This window comes from Alligator sinensis, unplaced genomic scaffold (genome assembly GCF_000455745.1).
Source record: "Alligator sinensis unplaced genomic scaffold, ASM45574v1 scaffold569_1, whole genome shotgun sequence".
Lineage (NCBI taxonomy): Eukaryota > Metazoa > Chordata > Crocodylia > Alligatoridae > Alligator > Alligator sinensis.
Genome location: NW_005841914.1, coordinates 2,833,730 through 2,856,496, shown reverse-complemented (window position 1 = coordinate 2,856,496; position 22,767 = coordinate 2,833,730). Strand labels below are relative to the sequence as shown.

General features: G+C 38.9%; 1 protein-coding gene across 5 annotated transcripts in view; it reads right to left on the bottom strand.

Moving 5' to 3' along the window:
* VPS13D (vacuolar protein sorting 13 homolog D) overlaps positions 1-22,767 on the bottom strand; it is a 187,331-nt gene that overhangs the window by 117,735 nt on the left and 46,829 nt on the right. For 4 of the 5 annotated variants that reach the window (XM_025198111.1, XM_025198112.1, XM_025198113.1 and 1 more), the window contains 14 exons: positions 21,828-21,999; positions 20,474-20,586; positions 19,520-19,729; positions 16,519-16,784; positions 16,178-16,311; positions 14,247-14,402; positions 13,335-13,560; positions 12,466-12,540; positions 11,655-11,858; positions 9,668-9,757; positions 7,783-7,923; positions 5,900-6,022; positions 4,205-4,279; positions 658-763 (listed from right to left, as the gene is read on the bottom strand). In XM_025198111.1, coding sequence (XP_025053896.1) covers positions 658-763; positions 4,205-4,279; positions 5,900-6,022; positions 7,783-7,923; positions 9,668-9,757; positions 11,655-11,858; positions 12,466-12,540; positions 13,335-13,560; positions 14,247-14,402; positions 16,178-16,311; positions 16,519-16,784; positions 19,520-19,729; positions 20,474-20,586; positions 21,828-21,999 — 2,091 coding nt within the window. The remainder of the gene's footprint in view (positions 1-657; positions 764-4,204; positions 4,280-5,899; positions 6,023-7,782; positions 7,924-9,667; positions 9,758-11,654; positions 11,859-12,465; positions 12,541-13,334; positions 13,561-14,246; positions 14,403-16,177; positions 16,312-16,518; positions 16,785-19,519; positions 19,730-20,473; positions 20,587-21,827; positions 22,000-22,767) is intronic. The other variant, XM_025198115.1, reaches the window with a different exon arrangement.

Below are 22,767 nucleotides of genomic sequence, written 5' to 3'. Positions count from 1 at the left end.
GGGCCCAGCAAAGATATGAACATCAAACTAAAAACCCACGTATTAAACAGATCCTGAATGAATGTTGCAGAAATGCACTCATTAGCCCCTTTAAACGTCTAGATACTGTTGGGTGAAAAGCAGTTATAGTAGCAAGATAAATACTAACCAGGAGCCCTATACATTTTAAAAATATTCAAGAGAGATGGAATAGAAGAATCATGGGGTGAAATGTATCTCTGAATGAACTACAATGAAAATATTTCCACTTAGCTTGGTATGACCTTTTAGAAGTTGTTAGCTAGTTCTCCATGTTGTTAGACAGAGAGGAAAGGCCTGGATGAAGCTCTTTGCACAACAATGCTGAGGAGGTTCAAAAGCAGAAGGGATGCTCTAATGAATAGGCGATTTTTAACACTAACTGTACTGGAAACTTTAGAAACAGAATATTTTTAATTTAGGATGAATTTCCATGCTTCCTTTTGGTTTTATATTAACCATTATTAAGACCCCTTTTTTAAAAGTAGGGGTGGAGGGAAGGGGCAACGAGGATGGGGTGGGGGAGGGACATCTGCCAGAAAAGTTGAGCTATAATAATAGAAAAAGTATCCATCTTCCTTAGTCCCTAAAGCAGGCACGATACACATTATCACAAATGTCATTATACTAGCTCCTTACCGGGTAGGTGTAGTAGTTAGAGTGGCAAACCACAGGGTACATCCAGTGTGATTCCTCAGAGCAAATGGCACAAAGGGTTGTCTGCGTTTTGGGGTCTTCATTTCAGCTACAGAGTAAGAAAACGTTATTAAACACATCTCACAGAAATATTCTAGGTACTCATGAAACTTGACAGACACACAAAAAGGTCTACAACACTCAAACCTGCCCAAAGGGAAAGAAGAAACATGTAGAACTTGTAACACGTAGAACGGCAGAGAAATAAAAGCATGTTTGTTGCTTTTTTCTTTTTACGTGTCTATGGAGTCCTTGTGCCAAATGGACAGTACTAGTTTTAAATACACAAGACGGTTACAGAGTGAATATAGACATTTTTTCCTCCACACAGATTCACTAATTTGACCACCCTGTCCTATATCAAAGGGGTCCTGTGGAAATAAAAAAAAAAAAAAGTTCACTCATTCCTTGGTGTCTATACCAAATCTATAAAGCAATGGTGCTCAACCTGTTCACCTGGTGTGCATGCACCCATCTGATCAGCCCTGCAGGCACACCAGGACATACTATCTGGCCTAAGGGGCTCCCCACGGGTCAGGACATTTGGCAACAAGAGAGCAGCAATTAACTGCCACTGCTCCCTCACTGCCAAAGTTTCAGACCTGTGGGAAACCCAGTGGGCCAGGTGACATGGATCCACAGACAAGATCTGACCAACGGGCCAGGGGAGGAACACCACTGGTATGAAGGTCTGCATCTTCAGTATAGTGATTATGCTGACAGCTGCACAATTAGGAACTGGATTCAAAATAACAGCTTTTTTTCCAGGCTCCAAATTCTCAGAAATGTAGCCACCACATTCAATTACTACTATCTTAAGTTGGATTTAAGCCATTAGAAAAAACTTTAATGTCAGCTATTATACACCCTTCAAGACATTCACCTTGCACTTAAAAGCAATTTGTGTCATTTACAAAAAGTCTCCATCCTTGGAGGTTTTTAAGACCTGGCTAGACAAAGCCTTGGCTGGGATGATCTAGTTGGGGCTGGTCCTGCTTGGAGCAGGGGATTGGACTAGATGTGACCTCCGGAGGTCCCTTCCAACCCTCGTTTTCTATGATTCTACAAAGGCTGCAAGGTCGAAACATTCTCAATGGAACTAAGCTTATAAAGCTGCATAATAAAGAATAAAACCAAACCAACCTAAATTTATTCAAACATCAACTGAAGTAGTTAAGAGTTCCAAACTAAAAGTTAGTCATTGAAAAATGAGGCTCCTCTACTGTCTTTTGTGCCTTCCATATCTATGTTAATAACAATTTAATACAAAGAGCAGAAGGCTAAATTCCCCTTTCCTATTTCAGTGAAATCTACTAACAAACTGTGTGTGTTTTGTGGGGTTTTTTATGCGACTGATTCTTACTGACAAACTGTCAAAGAATTCTTTACAAAGCACGCAGAGTGGCTGCTCAGTAGATGTAGTACTCTTAGAAAATACTGCAACATGATGTTATATAAACATTCTGAAAAACCAAAACCAACAGTGCTCAGCATACAGTCTTTTAAATGACAAGGCCAGAAACAAGAGCACAATAAGTAAACTCTAGTCTTTCATTACCTGTAGGATAGCAAGTGAAAAGGCAGAAAATGCATTTTTTCTCTTTTCAGACTCACTTTAAAAACTTGAACGGTAATTAGGTGAATTAAGTTAAACCGAATTAAGGCTATTAATTCTCAATAAGAATGTCCAAATAAACTGTATTACGATGTACATTAATAAACTTTAAAGTCATATTGGTAGTTAATCTGGATTGTGTTAAATGTCCCTGTATACACAAGCCCTTACTTACTTGAACGTTTCTTTATATTCTAAGGTCCAAAATATTGTCAAACCATACAATTCCTTTCAATCTTAATTCCCACAGTGCAAAACTAGGGAATAACTGGGAAGCTGCTGCATGAAAGGGGTAACCCAAAAGTAAAAATATAAGACTGGTCTAGAAGGTTCAAGAATGTGGAACCTTTAAAAGTCTCTTTACACAACGCTCTCTTGTAAAAATAAAGTCCTTGAACATGTTACCATTCATCAGATTCAACTTTCCTCCAAAACACTGAATGACAAAGATGGTTTGTGATTTACATAATACTAGTTAGGACTTGATTCTGATTCCATTAAAACTGATGTCAGAATTTCCTCTCGTTTCAGTGGCAAAAAAATCCAGTTCAAGATCAACAGTTCATCTTCTGCCTAATCATAAATGCACAAGTCGTCTCCAACAACAGACCTGACTTAAGCCATTACAAATTTGGCTCTGGCTACATAAAATGGCAGAGCAAAAACCTGATGTACTTTTAAGCTGGTAGTCAATCAGATGTTGATTTAGATTTAAGAGGGTTGAGGCCTAAGTCTCCACAGTGTGATAATCTTTAAAGTAAGAGCATGCTGTGTAGATTGCATACTCTCAAGACATCAGAAATCACAGCTCAATGTGTTTTCCCCCACACCACACAAATCAATTAGTCATGTTCTTTTTGTAGCAATTCTCATTAGACCCAGTCCTAGGAGCACAAAACATTTGTTTTCCAGCAAACAAGTTTTGGACCAAATTCTTACATAGGCTAATCTTCCCCACAGGGTCACCTTCCTTTTGCGTACAATTTTCTCCACGTATTAGTGAATCATTTAATGGGCACATGTCAAGGTTACACAATCTCTTCTAAACGAATGAAATTGCTTCTAAGAAAAACTTAATCCCTATATTGTCCTGATATTTTTTTTGTTGAATTCTGTGAACTGTCTGTGTACCCCTAAGGGTAAATATTTATGAAGAGGGATGTAAACAGACTGCAAATGTGGATTTATAGGAGGCATTCCCCACCCATCTGTTAACATGTCATAGGACAATTTCCCACGTGAAAACGGTGTTATTTATTTTTCCGTAATGCTACAAATCCAAAATCTTACTTTAAAACAGGAAAGTTTTGCCCAAAGAGATTGTGGAAGTTAAACATGAGACAGATAAATTATAATTTCACTTCTTAATATTTTTTTTACCTTGTAATGCACACTGAAAATGAATAAATATGCTTCTCAAAGCATCCTAACATTTCAACTACGGGTGACAACTGCAGGAAGAGTATGTTTACTGAATAGACTATCAGATCATCTTAGCGTTTAAGTACTGTCTTTACAGGACTTGTTTATATCTCGAGAAATTTCTACCAATTTTTTATCCTTTTGTCTAGGAAATGGGCTTACAACAGCCTTACAACATCTGTTATTTTGATTTCTTTTCCCCAAGGAGAGATGCTTCCTAGTCAGGGGTGCCTGATCCTCTCTTTGCTGACATACCCAGAGAGGCACGAGAGAAATATAGGGTGCTTAGCAGGGGGAAAAGAAAGCTAATAAGCAAGGCCCTTGTTAGCTTTCATATACAAGGATTAGAGGTTTATTTACAGGCAAATCGTACATTCAGTGCATATTTATTGTACAAGACATTTCTTAGCAAACACAAAACATTCTCTTCTCTCTCTCTCTATAGTACAGTACCTCTAGCATAGATCTGATGTTCTAGGTTAGTCAAACTGGCTGTACTCCTAGTTCTAAGGTAGACCAGGGGAAGGCCTGGCAGACAGGAAAGACAAAGTTAGCAGGTAAGGAAAAATGCAGATACACGGGTAGATTCTTCACCGATATGCATACAAGAACGAGGAAAGTTATAGACAGTTGGCACCATGCAATCTGCAACGCAGCAGTACCCGTTTCCTTGTGCTAAATTCTGACCTGGTGACTTTCTATCCCTTGCAGGAAAAACTCCTTGTAACATACTGGGAGAAGTGTCAGGAGCTACTATAAACTATGCTCTCGTGAAAGTAACGGGGAAAACAAAGCCATTACGAGACTTAATATAATTTCATTCAGAAATTCAATCATGTTAAACTAAGCAAATCTTAATTTAACTATTGGGACTAAGAAACATTGTTTATTTCTTAACTGTTTCAACAAAATATACAGTCTACAAGGATCATCTTTTTTGCTTAAGGAAAGGGGGTACTTTATTATTTATGGTCACCTACTCACTAGCAAAAGGAATCCATAAATTAATAATGCAAGTGTTAGAGGGATCCGAAATGAATCGATGTACGGTGTAAAATCACTACTTTTATGTGTAGCTTCACTACTGACTCTGGCAGTGAGATTAGAAGTGCCAGGTTTAAATATACCACCATAGCATAAAAAAAAACAAAAACTGTAAATAAAGGAGACGTGTACAGTTTGAAATTCAAACATGGGGTTTGCTACTTTGAAAGGTTATGTTTATGCAGAGGCGGCACACGTGGCAGTCGAATGATGCTCGGGCACAGAGAACCAGCATTCCCCAAGAATTTCAGAACTTGCAGAAAACTGGTATGCTCAGCAAGAAGGGAAACTAATTGTCCTTCTTCTTCAGCTAAAGAGCTCTGACAGGTGAAATCTGACCACTCCGTGCCAGCTGAACAGACCACACACCTCTTTCTCTGTTGTTGTTAGGTGGCTCCTGTACTACTGAACATTAATTCTTGGAAGTCTCCAAGTCATACTGCAAAGGAGACACAAAACAGCAAAACCTGCTTTTTGTTTTTCTCTTGTCCAAAAAAGAGCTGTCAGTTCAACAGTCAAAGAGGAATAAGAGTCAGCACAGAGGAAGGAACCAGAGTACATGAAAAATAATAGGGTCAGATCCTTGCACTATCTTTAACTTGCCCTGGGAAGGTGGCAGGTTTCACATTCGGCACTAGAGTCCCTTTGTTTCTACCTTCTTAATCCTGAGGGTAATGAGTCAAAAGCTATCATCCTTCATGATAAGTAAAGTGGAGAGGCTTTCTTTGGAAACCTTTAGCACTATTCTATAATGAGCAAGGGAGGCCACTATTGAAAAACATGAGATACACTCCTCCCCAGAGCTGGACACGCAGCAGCTGCCACACTTCTACCCTACTTTCTCCTCCACTGTTTTACCCAACAGTCTGCCTGACAGAAAAAGAGAGGTGAAATTAGTAGTGCAGCTTTCTCATTAAAACTGAAAATGCTCTTCAAGGGATTATGGCCATAAAGCAGAAATTAACACACATTTTTTACCATGCATTCCTTAAAGGCACCAAGCGCTGATAAAAACCAAGCTTTGCATTTGTAACATTTTAAAAGAAGTTGTTGCCTACATCACAAGCATTTCAAAAAAAGAAATGTGACTAGCAATCATCATACTCTGTCCAAAACATGGTGGGTCCACAGAAGAGCCCATCCAATCTTCTGATACGACCGTGTCCTCCTCTTTGTCCTGTTTACAGTAATCTGCCATCCATGACTGTTTGGTGCAAGTATACTGTTCTAGAGCGATATAAACAAAGACAGCAAGAAATAAGAACAGAGCTTAAAGTAAGCTAACACTTGAATAAAGTACCCATGCTAGGTCATTAAAATGTGTTCCTAAAATCCCTCTTCCACATCAAACAGAATAAGTCACTTTGAAGTCATTCTAGCTGTTGGCTGGAACAGTTAACTTTCACTGGTTACATGAAATTTGCCATTCAAGAAAATGCAACGGTATTCACAAAGCAGCCACCTTCCATTGTACCCATGTATTGAATTTGGCTACATCACAAACTCTAAATTATGAGGCTTAACAAAATCATATCATTTGCTTTCTTTTAAGTGATCTTGGGGGTAATATCACATGTGCAAGGAGTAAATAAAAATAAAATAAAATTCATTTTATTTACCACATCTGTTCTAGGCACAGCGTGTAATGCTTTGGAGCTACATTTGCAAGTTTTTGGCACTCTTTCGTAAGTGTATTTCAAAGCAGTAAGACATACAAAAAACTAGAACCCCTGGTTCCAAAATGATACCTTTTATTAGACCAACTGGAAAATGGCAAGAAAAATGTCCTTTTCTGTAAGCTTTCGGGAAAGGTTTCTGCAAGCTTGCAGAAAAGGACAGTTTTCTTGCCATTTTCCAGTTGGTCTAATAAAAGGTATCATTTTGGAACCAGGAGTTCTAGTTTTTTGTATGTCTTTTTGTCTCAGACCAACACCAAGTACACCCCTTTCAAAGCAGTAATCACTTCTCATTTTAAAATGAAGTCAAAATTCGAACTGCTTCACAGCTCTGGCTTTGTGCAGAAATATCTATATGCATCATATCTGGATCAAGTGAGCGGTCATATACTATACCTGCCAGCTTTCTACAAATTGCTAAGGTTATCACAATACTGGCAGTCCTTGGACTTAGGTCACAATTGGTTCCTGAAAACCACGTCTTAAGTTGAAACATTGTAACTCGGAACCGATTTTCCCATAGGAAACAACGTTATAATGGGGGATTGGTTCCTGAACCAAAGCCCGATACCCTATTTTCACCAAAAATAACCAGGAATTTTGTACTCAATCAATCATAGATGAGAAATATAGCTACATTAGTGTACTTATATTGTAAATAGCAATCATATTGATTTGGAAGGACTTCTTTGAGGTGACTTTGCTGGACTTTTTGAAGGGCTGGCTCTTGGCTGGAGTCTTCTCAGGAGTCCCAGCTGCAGGTTTTTCTGGAGTCTCATCTGCTTTCTTAAAGAAAGCGTCCAAGCAGGTTTGGACAGATGTTCTCCAGGGAGATGGGTGACACAGAACTTGTTCGCTGACATGGCATGGCGTTGGATCAAGTGTTGTAAAGTCGAAACAGATGCGAGAAAGTTGAAACAAGGTGTCAATTTATAGATGTTGTAAGTACGAAAGAGTAGAGTCGAGGACTGCCTGTAATTCTAGATGGAAAGTTTTATAAAAGCCTGTTTTTCATTAATAAATTACACTTGGCACAAAATCTGTTGACTTCAAATGACCAAAGATGGAGTGCTTATTAAGTTCTGAAATATGTAATTGAAGTCTGCACGCTCTCATAGCCTCTGATAATATGTTGATGGTCAGAATGAACACCTGCCTAGTTTAGCCATCTAAAAAATCTTGAGAGCTTTAGGCCAAGTCTTTGCCTTTGACTGCAGTAAAAACTGGTACTCAGAGAGATCTGTCAAGTCTATTCCACGCAAAGAGCTATTATGTTGAATAATAATGGTCTAAGAGTGCTATTATACGCACCTAACAACACCGACGTAATGTTGATATCTAAACGATGTCTGGCTTTCACTTCCAGCTTTAGTCGAGAAGGATGTAGGCGGCTGGCTGCCTGTTGTTGCCATGACACTGAACACGGCCATGGTTCAATGAATGGTTCCCAACCTTAGAACAATATCAAAAGTGTTACATCTATTAGACAGACTTATGCAGCACATATTGGAAAGCGGCTTACGTACAAAGTTCCCACTAAAGACAAACCTTCATGAAAAGGCCCTTTGTTTTCAATCAGCATTCAAGATGAACTTTATATATATAGTACACACACACACACACACAGCTAGCTGAGCATATTCCCAAACAGTAGGAAGTTGTCCAAAACAGGAGAAACACAGCAAATACCAAGTGCTGTTATAAAGGCAAGTACTAGAAAGAACTAACAGCTTCAAACAAAATTCAGTAATAGTATGAGCGTAAATTAATTTCAATAGGATTCTGTACAATAACAGAGAATTTGGCAGCAAATATTTATGGATACTATCATGAAACTGAAGGATTTAAGATACATGGCAAAAACAGCAAAGAAACAGTTTATTCTGGTTTGCTAAGATAATTAATTGCTTTATCATTGCCAATTTATTTCTGAAGATGTCCTTCCTGTTGACCCATTAAGAAATCAGATTTTGTAAACCCAAAATCTGGTCCCCTGCCATTGGTGCACTTGCACACTAAACTAGGAGTATCAAACTCACCCAAGCCCAATGGGAAGGATGAGGGGCACTGGGTCCCACCTGAGCCTGTGGGTCCTTGTGCAGCACCCAAGGTGCAGGGTCCAGCCTACACACCACACACAACAGACACCAGCCCCAGGGCTCATCTGTGCACCTGGCGCTGGCAAGAGGCATGTGCTGCACACTACACATGAGCAGGACCTGGCACTGCAGGCAGCACAAGGGGTCACTCTGGGCACAGCATGCAGCCTATGATGTAGGCCCCTTGTTCTGTGCCCCGTACCAGCCCTGTGCACAGCAGGCTCTGGGGCCAGCACATGCTGCAGGCAGAGTGTGGGGCTGGACTGACTGCACGTTCTGCATGCAGCACAGGGGATGCATGATCCATGTGGTGCCCGTCCAGCCCAGCCCTTTATGCTGGTTCTGGCATGGCCTGATCTGGACAGGTGCCAGAGGCAATGCGCAGAGCTGGTCTAGCAGGGTGCCACATGTACTGCGCACCCCAGACCACCCCGCTATGCTGTGTGCAGCACCAGGTCCAGCCCACAGGCTACATGCAGTGTGCAGGGCCAGGGCACTAAACCATGACAGCTCCTATACTCTGTTTTGAGGAATCTCATCTAAAAAGACTATAACGGTCTCATTTCCCACATAAAAGTTGAGCCCCAGTTCCCTTCTATCAGGTTTAAAATGTGATTTTTTTAAAATGGGTTAAACGGATATTTTTTTGTTCCATCAGCTACCTAACGCTGCTGTGCTTGAGGACGTGTACTGTAATACCTGAAAGCTTGCCTATGTCCACCTTAACCACGCAGTTGGTCCAATAAAAGATATTACCCATGAAAATCCTTGCCTTTTGCAGATCTTTTAAATCTACTTGGATGCTCTCATAGTCCTTGTATTTAAAAAAGGACAAATAGGATTGAACGAAAGAATTAACCACCAAAATGGAAAGCGAACATGATATGCGTGTCAACGCTATCCCTTTAAATTTCTGTTTCTGTCATATGCATTCAAGTTAAGCTTTTCTTCTTCTTTACAGACCACATGCTGATGCAGCAACCCTCCCCTACCCCCTTACATACATTTAATGTTGAGTGAAGTCCAGACTACTAAAGTATGCAAGACTGCTTTCCAAATCCTACAATAATATATACATGGATATATTTTATATTTACCCGAAAGCTCACGGTTATAATAATCTCCAGAGAGTGTAAAATGAGCATAGCCTTCAGGGTTGGCTCTCACATGCTGGAGAAAATTCAAACCTGTAACAGAAGCGAACATTATACTACTGCAAGAGAAGTATGACTGAGGCCTTCCTTCAAGGAGACAGTCACAAGAAATGGATAGGTTTTTTTCTGAATAGTATAAAAATATCTAACAGTGCTTTTTAAACAAAATAAGGAGCTGTACAAATAATTCTTTTTTGCACTGAAGCACTCCAGGGTTCAAATCACAACAAGTATGCCATTATGCACAGAAAGAAGCAGACATGGTCCTGACCTCTGACTTTTAACCTGCATTTGTTATCTCCTACAAGCACAAAACGAATCTCATTACTGTCAAGTTGCCAGGTATATTTAAACCGAAACTGATAACATATACAACTCCAGTAAATCACTAAGAAATTCCTCGATTTCCATAAAGACATCAAAACCAAAAACCACTATGATTCAGATATAAAACCTCTGTGACCAGAGAGCTGTTAAATTTCAGGGGCAAGTGAGCAATTTCTTGGGTCAAGCATGGCCAAAAAAAAAGTATGGCAGGCCACTGGTAAATTGTGAGAGCAGACTGCTCGCCAACGGTCCAGCAGCAATACAAAAAACTGTTTGCATCTGACTGCAATCTTTCCATTCCCTTTTTCAGCTATCATGAATTTAGTAACACTGTTGGATCCAAATACCATGAATAAATGTCCTCTGAACATAACTAGAAACATTGAATTTCAATCATCACAAATCATTTTTCTCTATCTTTAATCTATCTTGCAGGTTGCTGGTGCTAGAAGTCTGGTGCAACAGAAGACAAGGAAAACAAAACAAAACGGTAGCCGCCACAAGATAATTTTAAGGTCCAGTATCTCTTGAAGTTCGAGAGCTAGTTAGGGAGACCAGTCCAAATGCTATCAGTGCCTATAAACTTCCCAAAGTTCTGTCCTGGACCAGTGATCAGAAAGCAAGTAAACATTATAAACCCTGCAAGGTAATATCCCAAAGGATTTAATTACAAGTTATTTTAAATGTGGAAAATGTTCTTTTCTCTTTCCTCTGTGCAATCTACATATAAAAATACTTGAGTAGCTTTTGCCAGAAGTCTAGGTAGAGAGTTATCCAGCTTCCTTCCTTAATAAAGGCTTAATTATCTACCTCTTAATAGAACACGGCCTCCCACATCCTTCTGTCAGACTTTATATTAGAGAACCTACTAATGCAAACAGAAAATTAACAGGGAAAAAAAACCTATATTAAAATCACCCTGACTCCTTGGCTTTTATTCAAAGGTGGGCTGTGCTTAGTGAACACCAAATCACTTTTTCACAAAGAATGCATTTTGAGTTCAGAAACAGGAAGGACGGAAGGCAGCAAAATGGGGAGTAGTAACTTCCAATGCCCTTGTTCACTGTTTAACACAAACAGCCCTGTATTAGACTTGCACACAGCCCTGATCTGTGTTAGACCCGACCAGTACCCAGACTAAAACCATTTCACATTCACCACCCATTCTTCAGCTACACAGCGAACATATTTGTTCAATTATATTTACTTTGCAGAGAAAGTACACAAAAAAATATTCTTTTAAAAAAAATAAATCTTTCTGGTGCTACCAGACTGAAATGCAGACTAGGAACATATCCAGCAACGGGCACAGGATTCTTTAAAATCAGAAATCAGCAACTGGCCAGATCTGGGCTGTTGGGCCACTGGATCCAGCCATGGATCTGGTGGCTTCAGAGGACATTCAAGCACTGAAGTACTCTGCTACCTGACTGCAGCATGGGCAGCGAAAAATCAGTTTCAGTAGTAGTGGCGGCCAGGTTTTAACGTCAGTCTGCCTCGGACCCAAGCCGGGTCATTCTGGTCCACTGCTAGAAAATGTTGCCAACCACTGTTTCAATCACATAAGTGATTAAAAAGACAATTAAGCAAGCAAGAAACTCACGTGAAAAGGTTAACTCGGCCAAAGGGACATCACAGTCCATGCAGTCATCAATAAAACAAATGCATATGCTTTCTGCTTTAATCTCCACTCCAGAAACAAACTGAACTGGCACAGCTCCCTGGCTATCTCGACGAGAGGCTGGTGAAATGGATTTCAAAGGTTCGGCATTCTTAAACAACCAACTTGCTGCTTTTTTCAACTGGCCTTAAAAGATAAGGAAAAAAAATCAACACCAAAAAAACCCATTTACTTAATATGTGTTTGATGGAAGAAGTATTTATATAAAGCAATTCCCTACAAAACCCAAAAACAAATGGCTAAAGTGGTGTTTAATGTCAGGAAAACAAGGAAAGTTACACAATTACGAAATAACTTCATATTCATGAAAACCATCGTTATTCTTTAGGGAGCAATACAGCATTTTGTTGGATTAAAATCTGAGTACCTGTAAATGAGGAGGATAACGCATATACAACTACAGCAAAACAGTGATCAGTGTTGAGGGATTGCTACAGCAGGGTAGAGTAGTATATAATGTTTAAAGTGAGACATTTTGCTTCTCTGAATAATCTTTTAAATCAACAAACACATGAGAGAGAACACAGTTCAAGATATAAATAGTAACAGGACATAAAATAAAAGTATCTGAAGGAAGTATATATGAACCATATTTTGGTGACAGAAGGGTAGAAGAATAGGTAGAGGGCACTTGTCTACATCTCAAGTAACTGCTAGTCTGACTGTTCCACTGTAGCAAGACAGGAAACCATGATCAAAACTAAAACTACATATAGAACAGATCTGAAATTACCTTGGCAAATTAAAAGTGCTTTGCGACAGTCATCCATGCTAAATCCCAGTTCCTGAAGTCGAGCCAGCTGTACCTCTGTAATTAAGTCAAGCATTAGTCTCTATAAAGTAGTTGCTTTACCTGTCTTTATTTTAAAAATGTGATGTCCTCTTGTTTAAAAATGGATCTAATTCTGAGAGCCCCAAGTACTTCTATTTAAAATACATACATATATTAAGGATTCAGGGATATTTCAGTCCAAACAGCAAACTTGTTTAATGTTTTGTATTTTAGACCAGGCTAAAAATCAACTGCCTTAGGCATAAGAATAGGCACTTAATTACAGTTTGGACTAACTGTTCTTGGATCCATATGTTAAACCCTTTCATGCAGTGAAAGATTCCTCATCTATTTTCAGTTCTACTTTGCCTAAATAACAGCGAAGAAGGTATAGCCATTTTCATTCTTGTGTATCAGGTTATTTTTGGCAAGTTACAACTGCACATGCATTTTAATCATTTGCAAAGCCTAACACCCATAAAAGCTTGCTAGTGGAGTGGGGAAGGCCAATGTTTCATTCACTTAAACAATTTAAAAGTAACATCACTCCCCTTGTACTGTTTCTTACCTAAGCATTACTGCATCCTGCTACTGTATCAAGATAGGCAATACTGATTCAAGTCAAGTATAAACTAAAATTGAGTAATCTACTTTCATAACAGAAGCAGACTGACTATCTAACAATATCACATGCATACCTAAACTGATGCAATACAGATTTCATATAACCAAACTACAAGCATCTGTTGTTAAACATTACATCCAGCTTTTCTCACAGAAGTCTCCTTAAAGCATGGAAAATGGTTTTGGTCTAATAGTTAAAGGCATACCAAGAACAGGATCTAATGCGTGTTTAGATGCCTCTTTGCTTTCAAATATTGATACGGTCTCATTTGCCCAAGATGAACTGGAAAGATTACTAGCAGCACTCTCAGCATCTGAGATGGAAGAGTCAGGCACGGCAGCACTAGTTTGCTGAGGGATGGACTTTGCAATGGCCAAAAACAGCTGGACATCATTGTAAGACAGTCTGATGTCCAATGCTTGCAACTGAATCTAAACGAAACAAAAACTGGTATGATTAAAGTTTTAAGTTACCATTTTTATTCTATTTGTGTAATTTTTGCATACTGTATCTTGTAGCAACACGTTTCTAGCAGGAAAGCTACAATAGATGAGATGGTTAAAACTGCCAAGTTTCTGTAATTAACCAATAATGCATAAATTTTAAAAGGCCTCAAGGCCAACAACTAAAGGATGAACCATTTGTGCATGCAGAAGATCTTTCAGTAAGGAAGAAGTTTGGTACCATTTATTTTAAAATCTCAAACCAGGTGGACTGTTTGCTTGCTTGCTTAAAGGGAAAAATAATATCTCTAAACGTATTTTTTAACAAGCCATGATAACAGGCAGACTTACAAAAGAAAGTACTTTAAGATATGATCATACACCAGAAAGTTACCATTGGGAATCTAAGTCACAGCTTTGTGTTTTTGCAGTAATGGATTTTTGCTGTTGTTGTTCTTCTCTTTAATAAATATATCTAATAATTAAAAAACACCATGGGAAATCACTCCTTTCTTACCACCAAAATAATGTCTGTGTGCCTGTTTCTCTATTTATTTTAAAGACTTGCCTTATCCTTTTCTTAGCTATGTGAAAAAGCACCGTTTCGGAGTCTCCAGCATCAGCCTAAACATTTGTAGGTTGACAATTTTTTTCATTTATTTTCTTGGTAATACCTCTAGAACTGGTGGAAAATCCTCACTATTGAAGGCATCCAGCAATCCTGAACCACTTGGGTATGCAGAATTCCCAATCAGTTCCATCTGAATTTGTACAGGATCAATTATGGACAGTGCAGTGTCTTGCTCATTTCCCAAGCGGCATGAAAACACCTAAAACGATTGAAAGGTGGAGGAGTTGGGGGGGGAAAAAAGGGAAAGAAAAATCAAAAGACTGCAGATACAGGGTATTTTTCTGCTTCTGCTGCCACAGTGAACCTTTCAAAGTCTTCCGGGGATCACCATTTAGAAAGGGAACAAGCAGATGAAACAAACCAAGAAAGCTTTCCCAAATGTATTATTGTTAAGAAACCCCTTTCCTATTACTTCATCCTTAAATTCACTGACACGGTTTTGTAAAAATGTATGTCATACAAACTAAGGTCTTTGTCAAACCGTCAATTAAATACTTTTGTGTAAATTTAGGAAAAGGTATTCGACTGAGGCTCTTACACCAGTGGTTCTCAATCCTTGTAGACTCATGGCACCCCTTGGAAAATGCTAACTCTAAACTTTCACTCATTTTTTTGATTACAAAAAAAAAAGTAATAGAGCAATTCTTTTGCAAAAACTCAAAAAGACAACAACAAACCAGAAAGTTTTTGATGCTGGACTGCTATTTGAAATCTCTGAGTTAATTTTGTAAATCATTTCTGCACACCTAACAGTGGTGTCATTGCACCGCACCTCGCAGAACCCTCAAAAGGATCAAAGCATCCCAGGGTGCCACAGCACCCTGGTTGAGAGTCACTGCCTTGGACATTTATGTCATCCACAAAACATAACAGACTGGGAAGGGAGGCTTCCCCACAATGCTTCACCCACACTTGAGAAAAAGCTATCACTTCTGAGAATGGAGGACAAGGAACAGTAGACTGGATCAGTCTTCATTACCCATTCACTTCTTAGTCCCTCCTGAAAATATCAGTACATTATTCAATTACCCTTAATTGCAGTGGTAGCTTTTTTGTTGATGGATAAAACAGATGGAAAAACAGATTTCAAGCATGCCATTATAAAGCCATCAGATACTAATTATCACTCCTGAGCTGGAGTTGAATTGATGGCCTGAAGGAGAAAGGCTTTCATTAAGCACTCAATAATTTAGTGTTTCAGTATTTTTATCATTATCACAAAGGAAACTATTAGACTGACATGGACTTTCTTTTCAGACTTCAAATCTGAAAATCTCAAATACTTCATCAAGTACCATTTGTAAGATGAATAAATGGAAATTTTTCAAAAATGTTTTGAAGTGCAACCACAGAGTCAGGACCCTCATTTTGAGGAATCAAACACCAAGCTTTAAATCCAAAGGGTGTTTTTTATTCCATGGTGGATAGTTAGACTTAGTGCTACTGCATGGCTAATAACTTCCATCCATATTAAAAGAAGTTAACCTGAAGATTAAAGATACACGAGTTAAATGTTACACATTGTGCACGTACACAAGTTATAATACACATTGTTGCTCAGAAGTAAAATTTTCACAGGCACAAATTAATTTTATCAAAGGCATTGCCCAGAATGTTGTCTCCAACCTGGGAAAAAAAAAAATAAAATAGTCGAGCAGTTTCATTTCAGATATCGGGGCTATGTAAGTTAATGTATGGAGGCCAAGTCACTTAGAAAAATATACTTGACTAACAGTGTTCTGAAGTTTTAACTAATTACTTGAACGTGGTGGCAGAAGCAAAGCAGAAACCATTTTTGTATTACCGTGAGACTGAGGAAATCTGACAAAGTCAGAAAAAAGTCTGGAAAAACAGACCGAACGGCAAAGTATTCCACTGTGAAATCTTTCATATTTAGGTTTTAACAGGGCACATTACTGAACTGACCAAGTGTTTAACTAAACGCTTTATAAAACCAGAATTGTTTCTTCTTACCTCAATACCAAAAAAGCTGCCAGAGAAAGGACGATCCAGCAATTTGGGCTTGTAAGTGAGAACAGTAGTCCCTTTCAGAATAATTGCACTGGTATCAAAGCATGACATGTCCTCAACCACCACAAATTCAGTGCCTAACCAAAATAAATGGCACATACTTAAGCATGAAAGAAACATTATTTTTAAACATTTTTTAAGAGAGCAATAGAGGTTTTTTATCATCTGCTCCTCTACCACCTGGTATTTTATTGCTTCAACATTATTCTGTTATATTTAAACAGGAGAGCTCCTAATGGCAAACTGCCTATTCTTTATGTATGCAGAAAGCAGCATGTATTTACCTGTTACATTAATCCTGACTTCCAGCTGCTTTTCATTAGACACCTGGAGCGAAGAACGTTTTGTGACTACTCCACTCTTCACTGCTTTTGGAAGGACAGTTGTTTCACTGCTGTAACTGCGCTGTTGGGAAGGTGCGACAGTGTCCTGCTTTTTAAAATCACTTGGAGTATGTAGAAAGTCATGAACAAGGAACAGCCAATCAAATATTAAAAACACGCGGAGGTTGTTCAGAACAACTGTGAAGCAGGAGGAATCCTTAGTAGATCTAGTCAAAGAGAAAAAAGACCTTTCAGAATATGCCTCAAAATCTCTTGCCAGTTCTGGCACCTAACCTTCCACACTGACATTACATTCCCCGGGTAGCAAGTAATATTAATTTATCGTGTGCAAATATAATTAACTTGCAAATGGTCTTTTGGGATTCTTAAGAGATTCTACAGCTCTTTGAAAAACCTAGGTGTGTCGGCTTACTGTGCGCACACAAACCTGAGACGAAAGACCAAAAGACTTTTCATGCCATCAAAATACACAAGGAACAAAAAACTTAACAGAAGAGCCAAAATGTCCTCATATACTATATAATCACTCTTACCACCTGGAAAACAGTCCGTACTCATGTTATAGGTGATGTTAACTTTTAGAATATAATGTTACTTTTTGACATCTGTTCAGTATCAAATTTGGGTGTTATCGTATATGAAAATTTCAACCTAGCTCAGTGCCTCTATAGCAGGTCTCCTCTCACACCCTGACTGCATTTCCTATCACAGGCGGATTCTCTGTCACTTGAAAAAAAATAAATTCTACCCTTAGAGAACTTTTAGCAACATGTTTTGAATATCTGATTAGAGGGATAAAAAAAAATCTGACTTCATCATCTGGAATGCCCATCGTGGTTTGGTCATTTTAACTGGAAAAATATTACAAGCATTCAAATGCCATGAATCAATTTTTATATCAGACACAGTCTAAACAATAAAAATCCCTAGAGAGCTGTAATTCCTCTGTGAGATGCAATGTCTATGTACTATTTCCTATGTAAAATCCTTTAATCTTCCTTGGCTTTCTGGGATACTTCCAATGGCAGAAGCCACTATAACACTATCAGCAGTCTCGCAAGAGCTTCTGTCTAGTGCCAAGTATATACTCAGCACTAAAAAAAGTATAATTTGCATGCCTCTGTCCCCATGCTGTGAAACATTTTTAATTAAAACTAAAATTCCTGAAATATCAAAACATATTTCCTACAATATGATTTGACCAAAGCTAAAGATCTTAATACGAAAAATACCCTCTGATCCATCTAAATGGCAGGTTAAGAACAGACAAACAAATTATACCATGTTAAAAGTGGGCTTGCTGCAGGCCAGCTGCTCTGCAGTGGCTATTCTGTGTGTTCTCTCTCACCCTGTAGTAAGCTGAACCGAAACCATAATTTAATTCTGGTTTCAAACACGGGTAAGCTGCCTCAGTTTAGCTTTCACTTAAAATGGGAAGCAGTACAGGAGCAAACATACAAAGCAGTGGAGCAGCTGAAGCATCGTAAATCTTCCCCTGCTTTTAATGCAATATTTGTTTGTTCATGCCCTTAGTGTCCAATTAGTCTCCCTTGAAAACCTCTGAAACAACTGTGCTTGCTAAAGAGCTATGGCTATTCTAACTTAACTTAAATAGATGAGACAGTCAAATGTTGTTGATCTACCTTGTTTGCCACGTACACAGTTATAATACAATGAATTGCTTGAACCTGTACAGTAAATTTATACAGATTTCTATTACAGTCTTATAAAAAGAACAAGCTATCAAAAAAGCTTGTGCATCAGAAACTGAACTAAAATATAACATACTTCACTGCTCTTGAGACTTTCAGAAGATCTCAAAGCATTTCATGAACAAGTGAATTGCACAACATTTGTACAGAGAGATCATACAAATTTTTACAAAGACTGAAAGAGATGGAGGTCAAGTGACCCGTCTTTGCCCAATTTTAGACAATATGTCTGTCTGGAACCAGGCACAATACATCATAAGAGTGTTGCTTCTCTTCCCACTTCACTAAATCAGCCAGATCAGCAGTTGGCAACCTTTTTAGGCTGTGGCCCAGAGATCGTTCAAGTCACAGGTGAGCGAGTAGGTGCTATGACCCAGCCACTGCTGGTGCTTCTCCCCACAGTGGTACGAGAAAGTGACTGCTGCTAAAGCCTTATAATTAGGATGCTCTCAAGCATTCAAGGAGGATTAGATAAGCAAAATCTACAGGAATACTGTCCTTTTGCAGCAGGAAGCACAGCAATTGTGTTTTGTAGACAAGGCATCTTTTTTTTTATATCATTTCACTCCCAGGAAAGAGGCAAGAGTGACATCTACTGGAAATTTATTTTAACTGGTGCATAACATATGAATAATTTAAAATAAAGCTGTAACAGACTAAAGGCTTCAAAATAGGTAGGCGATTCTTTTTTTAAAGCAATTAAACAGTACAAGCATGTATCTGAATTTGTAAGGAAGAAGTAATACTGCTGCCATCTAACAAAGGGTGGGGGGGTTGATAAATATAACTTATAACACTGAATCATTAGTTAAAGGTAGGACTTCTAGACAGAAAACAAACAGGTTGGTTAAATTCGATTGCACACCTCTTCATCCACTCATACAAATCCAGTTGATGCAGTACTGAAAACCTGACTTTACCAAAGTCAGTGAGATCCCAACAGGGCCAAGATTTCACCCCAAGTCATATACAATGGTTCATCAGAGCCTATGCCTTTAGCTATATCAATGCATATATACTTGCAGATTTCAAAGTAAGTATTTATACAGGTAACAAGGAGATTTAAGAAACAACTTTGGATTTATTTCTTATGTTATTAAGAAACTATTGCATTAAAGCCAGAGATATTGGATAAGTAATTGCCTATTGTAGGCACTTATTTTTCCAAAATCCATTTCATATCCTGACATCTTACAAAGGAAAAAAAAAAAGATCCTAAGTTCACTTACCTGAAATGCAACTCAATCTGTATTGCTCCTTGATTAGCAGTGTTCCTTGATGACTGAAAAATGCAGTTGAATACATTGGGTACACTGAGAGTACTCTTCTGTCCAGGATATCGAGTGTCAAAGGCCATCATAGAATGGGAAACCAGGTTTACAGATTTTGCTTGATTTGAAAAACTCTCAAAAAGCAGCTTGGATTTCTTGAAGTCAAACCTGACATACGAAAGCAAAGAAACTAGTTAATCTAGGACTCTTCCAAACCATTTTTCTCCTATCAGTCATTTGGATTGTTTATATTAAACCCATGTAGAAAATATAACCAAAGGATTTTTTTTGTGAACACTTGAAGAATACCAGCATCAGCTACAAACATTGTCACTACTATATTGCTCACCTGCATAAATATTACAACTAATGGTAGTTCATAACAATAGAGAATAGAGGTAATTTGAAATGAAAACAATTCAAGCAATGTCTAATTCATTTAACATTACTGAAATACAGTTGCCTACAACGTAGGTGGTCTAGGCAGACATATAATAAGCACACTGCATAAGCATATCAAAGACAGAAGCGGAGAGGATATGTAAGGTGAAAACCCAGAGCCAACCTGTATACCGTAAACTGCCTATATTGCATTTGTTTTGAAAGGATAAAGGCACGAGTAGCTCACCCATGATTTGAACCTGTCAGGTTGCCAGGAGTCCTGAAAATTCACACCTAGTGGGGTTAGGGCACTTCTGATGGCTCCAACTTTGTAGGCCAACTTAACTATGGTCTTTAGTAGCAAAATGGTCCTTTTACATGAAACCTTGTAATTCAGACTGCCTTCAGCTTATGCATACCGTACACATATTTAAGTTGCTAAATATTTCAATAAGCTAGAATTCTTTAAAAACTCTCACAAAAATGGAACATTAAAAAAGTTATTACTTTAAAATGCCGCTACAGTCATACCGAGCTAATGAGCTGCGTCCATCCTTTCCTTTTGGATCCATCAGTTCCAGACTCACGTTGACCATGTCTATGAGGAAAGTCATAGAGGTATACACTTCACCACTCAGCACAGTCTGAAAATAGAACATCAAGGTTATTTCCAATCTCTGATTTTAGGAGTTCCTAATGAACATTTATGTCCTCTAGCTTTTCCTCAATTGAGTTTTATTAACATACACCAGAAAAAATATATTTCAGTACTATAACCAAAAGCTAGAATAAGTGTAATCAGTTTCCAGGACAGTGCTGGCTAGGACAAGGACAATGTCAAATTGTTCCAAGTACCTTCTATCAGGACCTCCCTCCCTTTTGTTACCTATGCAACACGTTTATTTCTTAATACAGTACTCTTCATGCCAGACGTTTCACCAAACCCTGAAAGGACAACAGGTTAGTATCGTGGGGCCTTCGCCAAATAGTTGTAACATCTAAAGGGCATGCTACGTGTTTTCTAGAACATAATCATAAAATGTGGCTTTGTCTCCATGGAAGACAGGGGATAACTGTGCCATGGAACAGTAATACACAGAATCCCTCCCCTCTGCTCCCAAAGTTGAAAGAAGAAATAATGAAGTCAGCAGCAATTCCTCCCCAAAACTAAGGGCAAAGGCATATGGGGTACCTATACCTGTGCCGGACCCCTGCTCCAATACATGCTAATTAGCACACATTAGAGCAGACTCAATTAATCTAACTTAGCTTGAATAGCTCAGACAGTCAAATGTTGTTGATCCATCTTGTTTTCCATGTACACAGTTATAATACAATAAATGAATCGAGTCTGCTGCAGCATGCCAATTAGCACACTGCAGCAGCCTCTGCGCCGCATGTATTCAGCGTCCCTGTGTTTCAAAATGGCAGCAGGGCCGCTTTAACTAAAGTTCATTGAGTGCCGCTTTAATTAAAGTGCATCCCCCTCCACTCCAGAGTGTGTGTAGAGATGCTCATTCATTCCATCCAGTCTTGCTGCATTTGATGCTGGGCCTTACAGACATAAAATATTCAGGCCCCTGCCACAAAATGCCTAAACAAAAGGAAGTTACCAATACAGTAACTGGTTATGTTGTGACAAAACTGATAAAAACATGCTTCCTTCTTTATACTTTTAATTGACTTGGAATTCCCAAAATATATCCACACAGAGAGCTTTATAACCTGTCACTGTTCAGCTGAGAAAAATCTTCCTCCTAACAGTAAAACCCAGTTTGTCATTTAACAAAGCATAGGAAAAGATTTCTGTGTATATTCTTAACCAAACAGAACTCAAATGTTTCCATATAGAATTTAAGTTGCATAAAGTCACAGTTTCACTCACATGAATTCTTGGATCCTGCAAATCATAGGGTCTCATGAACTCTTCTGTAGGTTCCCCAAGGTTGTTCTCTAATAGCCCTCGAATCAGTTTATATTTGCTCAAATCCAGGGAGCAATGGACTGATGATAGATTACCATGAATTGATATGTCTGGGACTGCATGACTTATCTCCCTGCAAAAAGAAAAAAAAAAGAGGTTGGGAAAAAAAAACGTTTCAACTGTAATATTTCCTGCACTGGAATGCAAACACACCACCTAATATAGACAGAAAGAATTCCATCTCACGGACTGAACTGCAGCATTTATGGATAAAAGATAAAGCAGAAAATATGGACTGCAAGGGTACGTGAAAAACTGGGAGATAATCTTTACACCTCAGAGATGGCAACAAATTAAGTGAGAAATCACTGGCCCGTTGATTCCATTAAAGAGTAAAATTTTCAAAAGCACAAAAGTAACTTGGGTGTTTAAATCCCACTGAAAGTCAGTGGCTGTGTGTAGACTAAATGAGGGGCATGTGTGCACGACACTTTAAAGCGGGTTCAATGCTGTTGCACCGTTTTAATGGTGGTGGTGTTTGCATGCATCGGCGGTGTATTGCACAATAATTCCAGCCACTGTAGCAAATTCGGCGGCATACTGCGCCATAAATGACTTGGGGCATAGCAAAAACTCCTCTGAGGAATTTTAGTTTGCCGCCCTACAGCCGCAGAGCAAAGCATCGGGCTCTGTACAGCTCAGGGGCTCTGCAGGCAGCCTGTGCAAGCAGTCTGGCAGCAGCCCAGGAAGGCAGGCTCTGCCCAAGTTCTTTTTCTTTTCCCGTGCTGCTGGAGCCTGCCTGCATTTCTGAGCTGTGCAAGGACCCAGTGCTTCCCTTGGCAGCTGCAATGCCCCCCAGGACCACCTGAGCCAGATGCCTGCGGGCGGATGCCGCCTAGGG